A 6,000-nucleotide genomic window follows, 5' to 3' on the forward strand; every position below is an offset into this window, starting at 1 on the left:
TTTAAATGAGGATAGTTGTTTAAGAAAGGCAACGAATTGCAAACCAAACGTGCATAAAAAAAAACACAGATTAAAAACAACGTTCAAAGGAATACCTCAGGCCATGGCTTTTATTTTGATGGCAACCCAATTATCAAAAGCTCTTGTCATGCATTAAAGGAGAAGGGCCATAGGTGACAGCTAACTCGCAGCAGAGTCAAACACAAACACAACTGCGCAGAAATGTCCTTAGAATTCTCGACTTACACTTTTCACTCATACATTTTACCTGCGAGCCTCACGCAGGCACATAAACCTGCTTAGAAACGCGGAATTAGTTTAACTAAGAATGAACGGAATTTATTTTCAGTCAATGCATGTTCAAACAAATCTAAGCACGGTAATATTTCTATTCTATTTATAAATTAACTAGTTCTTCGCACATTCACTGATTAATTCAGTTGAATGGGAATACATTTTATTAAAGCAAAAAGACATGCTTCTGAATAATTTAAAATGTAGCCTACTGAATAATCTTAAAGTAGGCTATATAGTAGGTATATAAAAAATCCACCTCTAAAGCAAGACATAAGCACTCTTAATCATTTTTCAGTTTCAGCTTTAGTAACTAGTGTAACTCATTCATTAGCCACTGTTAGTTTCTTTTTAAAACTAATAAACTTTATAATCTTATTATTTTCCCGGGAGTAACATTACACCCACTAACACGCAGACACATATGCATATGCCTACGCACATAGAGAAATTCTGCAAATTCCTAAACTTAATACAGAACAATCCATCGAAAGTAAACACGGCAAACACGCTGCCTTCAGTGCAACGAGATCTGATTCATTTCCCACGGCAACCTGTTTCAGTACCTGAGCAGATGCTGTCCAATATATCCCAGTCCCAACTCTGATGATAGCTTTTCGTGTGTTCCCTCCGTGTTGAAGTATCTAGCCTACAGACAAAACACTTTTCGTTTTTCTCGAGTGACTTGGTATAGTTGAACTGCTCAGCGGTCACGCATCCAGTGGTTCCTCCAGCATCAGAGTGAGGCGATTGCTGGCCCTCGGTCATGCTCTCTGCCTTAATATTCCACAAGGTTGAGTGGCCCTCATTTACCTAATGGATCAGGCGCACAAAACCTTAGACGAGTTCCTTGCTCTGAGTCACAAGACAAACTATATGTGATGCTTCGAACTGGATGGTCTCAAAATGATCCCAAATTAAACATGGAAACAATTAAACACTTAAACATGATTTGCTGAACGTTTAGTAGTCAGAAGAGAACGCTGGATGCTACTGTTTGTTTTGTGTTGCAAGTTTACAAAAAGATTACAAATGTGTAGTGTTACTAAAGCCAAAGGTGCACCTTACATCGGCTACTTGTACAGTATACCCACACGTGTGAGAGCAGCATCCACCCACGTGGGCGAATCAGACAGAGGTGTATTCAACATGACTGATGGATGCAGGCATGGAAATGTTTCTTGTTCCTAAACTAATAGTTTTAAAACTTCCTGAGCGTACGAGCTTGGCTTATCCATCTTTTCCTGCGCATTTAAAATGAGCCTTATTTTAGATCCTTATTGTTACATTTATATGAAGTGCCAAAATTGGCCACGCAACATGTGCCCCACACAAATTTTTCAGAACTGCATAAAATGTGAACTGTAATTATTCATATCTATAGCCCTCCGTGAGTCTATTGACCCATGAGTAATTTGAAACAGGTCGGATGAATTAAAAGAGTTAAATGAGCTCTATTTTATTTATTATAACAAATTTTTCTGCGGAAATACCGAACATTTTAAAATTAAAACGTTGATTTTTTTTAAATATATATATTTAATTTACGTTCTTCATAAGCTTAAACGATTAAGATACGATTTACCTTAATGTAGATTTCCAGGTTCGTATAGCTATTACAAACTCTTTTTGTGTTAGAAATTGTTTAAAAAAATGTAACTGTACTTCTAATGTCGATTTTCTGTGTGGACGTTATTTTTGTGTTTTTTTTTTTTTTTTTTTTTTTTTTTTTACAATGATTTTATTTGGGAGAGACCCTTAGCACTGCTTAAGACGCATAAATTAGGTCATAGACTGGAGGGGGTCTTCATTGTGCCACTTTGACAGTGCGCACTGGCGCTTGTGACTCTCCGAGTGCTCTCAAAGTTGGAAAAAGTATGGAATTCCCTATTGACGCAGATTAACAGCGCCTAAAAAAAGCAGAAAAAGAAAAAGTAGACTTCAGACAGACTGACAACGTCGGCTCAATTCGATATGAATAAACTTTGAGGACGATGTCAGACTCGTGAATTGTAGCCAGGGGGGGGGGGTTGGGGGGGGGGGTATGACCATTGAAAATGTTCAGTCGGCATGATGATAAATGTATTGTGAAACTAACAACATTTTTTCTCAATTATCTTGCTGAGATGTCAATGACTATTGTTTGCTGGTCTGGGGAGTCGCTCCGCCCCTCATGTTTGTCGTAAATCTGGCGCCTGGCTACAATAAACCTGAGATAAGAGTGGCCAGGGCTCGCCTCCTTCTCCAAGGCGATCAATCGGATCTCAGGCATACTACAAGCACTCTCTTACGTCGACGTCCACGAGAACAGAGCTGACACAACAACACGGCTGCGCTCCACCACCAAACATCTATCTGCTTTTCTGAACCATGTCGCTGAGCCCAAAGCACACGACACCTTTCTCAGTGACAGATATTTTGAGCCCAATTGAGGAGACTTACAAGAAGTTTAGTGGCATGGAGAGCACTGGAAACCTCACATCTCCATTGGGAGCGTACCGGCAACCTCAGGTGTCCCAGACTGGCATGCAGCAACACTCTATGGGCCACAACGCCACTGTGGCGACCACCTACCATATGCCACACTCCGTTTCCCAGTTCTCACACAGTGCAATGGGGGGCTACTGCAATGGCAGCATTGCCAACATGGGGGACCTACCCTCTTACCAAGATACTATGAGAAACAGCGCAGCAGCAACAGGGTGGTACGGCGCCAATCCTGACCCGAGATACTCAACAAGTAAGTTCTCTTGCATTATTCTGATTTTTCTCTCGAAGTGTTGCATGCATGTACTACTTATTATCCGAGTTTCCAGCGAGTTTACGTTAGTTTTACGCATCAGCACTATTGCCCATACTTTGCCTTCATAGCGATGCCGCTGCTATTTTTACTGCTGATTTCCCCATCGTGTAGATTTAAGTGAATTATACCTGAAACGTTTATATTCTTTCATTTGTGCACGCGTAAATGCTGCACTGAGACTCTTATTGCTGCACAAATGATTAACAATTTAGCCCAACACTGCTACTAATTGAATGGCCGTACATCTGTATGCATATTTTGAAGTTTCTAGATTCATGGGACCTTCCACAGGTATGAACATGACAGGAATGGGCGCGCTGACAGGCATGGCCGACACCACCAAATCCATCCCACCTCTCCACGCAGCGCCGAGGAGGAAACGACGGGTGCTCTTCTCTCAAGCACAAGTCTACGAGCTGGAAAGGAGATTTAAGCAACAGAAATACCTCTCAGCGCCCGAGAGGGAACACCTGGCTAGTATGATACATCTAACCCCGACGCAGGTCAAGATCTGGTTTCAGAATCATCGCTACAAGATGAAGCGGCAGGCCAAGGACAAAGCAGCGCAGCAGCTTCAACAGGAGGGCAACCTGTGTCAACAGCAGCAGTCGCCGAGGAGAGTGGCTGTCCCTGTCTTAGTGAAGGATGGCAAGCCTTGTCAAAACGGCTCCAACACACCGACGCCAAACCAACAGCAGATGCAGCAGCAGCAGAACGGTTCCGGAGTCGTGCTTCCTACCTCCAGTAACTCTATGAACCAGCACCAAAGCCAGCAGGTCAACGCACTGGTCCAGGCCCAAGACCTGGAGGAAATGTCCCCTAGTCCCCCGTCACTTCACTCGCAGATGAACAACATGGGCCAGATAGACACTACTGTAGATTACACAAATAACATGGTCACGTCGAATCTGCTTTATGGCAGAACGTGGTAAGACCGGGCACCTTTTCTTTCCTCCGTTTCCCCACAAACTTTAGCCTCCTCTGAATTAAGAACTGCGAGCGAGGCCAAAAGCAGACAGTGCTTCGCGAGCCGAGCATGCGCGTGGAGGGTGATCGGATCAAAGGAGACGTTTTTCGCGGGAAATGTATCACTTTTTTTTCTTCTAAAAACAGTTTTTGTGGTCACAGTTTTCTACAATGACCCTGCTACTCATTATGGACAAAATAACAAGTTCTAGCGTCATGCTCTGTGTTTGGGACTTCCTTTTGTTGTTGTAGAAGGTGGTCTGTTATTAAACAATATTGCTGCTCCGCATCTATGGCAATGCCAGGACACAGGAAGCAATGTTTCATATTTCAGGTATGAACTTCTAGCAAGAACTGGAAAAGTTCCCAGATCTCAGTAAAAATGCCTGAACGTGCGACTGAAGCGACTATTGTAAAAACTAATGTACTCATTTAGAGAAATGAAAAGTAGGGACTGTATATTTGGCTAACACTTAAGTTTCTGTTTAGCTACTTGTAATATAAATGTTTGAGTCTTTTCGTTGGTCATTTATTCTATTCTATTCTATTCCTTTTTTTTGTAAATTAAAACAAAGACACAAAGACGATTGTTGCTGTATATGTTTCAAACCAATTGAACGTTAACAATAAATCAATTAAACCGCACGCCTTTGTTGGGGAATTAATGTGGGTAGAGTAATTTCTGTGAAGAGCGTTTCAATTCAATTAATATCTGAAAATACATTTAATAATAAAAAGTCGATGGAAGGAAACATTTCACTGATTTTGAGAGATAGAAACCTATATTTAAATACAAACAATGTGTAATGTCTGCCCTTTACTTCTAAATTGGCCTCCATAGTTCATTATTTACTTGAATTTGTTACAAATTCAGTTACCTCTCCTAATTTAAATATTTTTGAAACCTGAGCTACCTTACACAAAAGGTAATAATAATAATACTACTACTAATAATAATAATGTTCCACCCATTTATAACTTTAGGTTCTATTAATTTATATTACGCAGAAAGAAGAACGATATTTTTTGGTTATCTGTTGGTTCATTTTATTTAACGTGTCTGACATTTCAGTGGCTTGTATGTTTACACAGATCCAAAGAATACATATGTATAGTTTACATCGCGAAAATAAAACTGCATACATGTTTATAATTCTATTTAATCTTTGTTGTTGTGTACTATTTGAATATACCTGGTAATTAAAGGGGATAAGTTTGGCATAAATTTAAATTTGCAATAAATATATTATTTTAATTTTGTAATAAGCTCTAAAATGTTTATTCTATTTAAAAAAAAATTTAATGTATTTATTTATTTATTTCATTTTTAAATTCAATACCGTGGACTTCAATAGATTGTAGATTGGGAATTAAGTAAATGCGAATATGGTTTCAAATAGTTTAACATGATTTACAATTATGTATCTTGTTTAAAAAAAAAAAAAAACTATCGGAGTTAAACAGACTATAAAAAATCAGAACGCGAGTTTAAAAACACTGACCTAAATGCAGTAGCCTAGCCTAAAATGAATTATGCGTATCATTACCTGGATTACATGAATTGATCTCTCAAAACTATCGGACAATCATTGAGGCACGTCACATAATAGAACAAATAAAATAAGAGTAAATGAAAATAATAAACTGGTCATTATACCTTTTTTTCTGTGAGAGCTACGCGTGCTCCAAGGTTAGTGATTCAGTGGCAAGCCTGAAATTTAAAACAAGACTGTTTTTACTACTTTCGTTTAACGTTTTTATTTGAATGTTATTTTATATGGAGTTATTTGCAATGCTTAATCAAAAAGATCCAAAAGAAGACAAAGCGATGCCAGTCGACATTATTCTTCTTCACATCAACCCAAAAGACACAGACTGAATGTAATGTGAATGGTGTTCTGTTCAAATGAATATCTCCTGTCTAAATGGCGGGAAGA

The 6,000-nt window shown here is 39.2% G+C and overlaps 1 protein-coding gene across 2 annotated transcripts; it reads left to right on the forward strand.

The window, feature by feature from the left end:
- Positions 1 to 2,403: 2,403 nt before the first annotated feature.
- Positions 2,404 to 4,482, forward strand: nkx2.4a (NK2 homeobox 4a). 2 transcript variants are annotated; one of them, XM_059521114.1, is made up of 2 exons: positions 2,404 to 3,034; positions 3,389 to 4,482. In XM_059521114.1, exons 1-2 carry the CDS (start codon positions 2,665 to 2,667, stop codon positions 4,027 to 4,029), a joined length of 1,011 nt encoding a protein of 336 aa, XP_059377097.1. In that variant the 5' UTR covers positions 2,404 to 2,664; the 3' UTR covers positions 4,030 to 4,482. The 2 variants fall into 2 exon arrangements, with proteins under 2 accessions (XP_059377097.1, XP_059377096.1); XM_059521113.1 differs by having other exon boundaries at positions 2,406 to 3,034; positions 3,362 to 4,482.
- The last annotated feature ends 1,518 nt before the right edge of the window (positions 4,483 to 6,000 follow it).

Source organism: Carassius carassius, chromosome 32 (genome assembly GCF_963082965.1).
Source record: "Carassius carassius chromosome 32, fCarCar2.1, whole genome shotgun sequence".
In the NCBI taxonomy this organism is placed as follows: domain Eukaryota; kingdom Metazoa; phylum Chordata; class Actinopteri; order Cypriniformes; family Cyprinidae; genus Carassius; species Carassius carassius.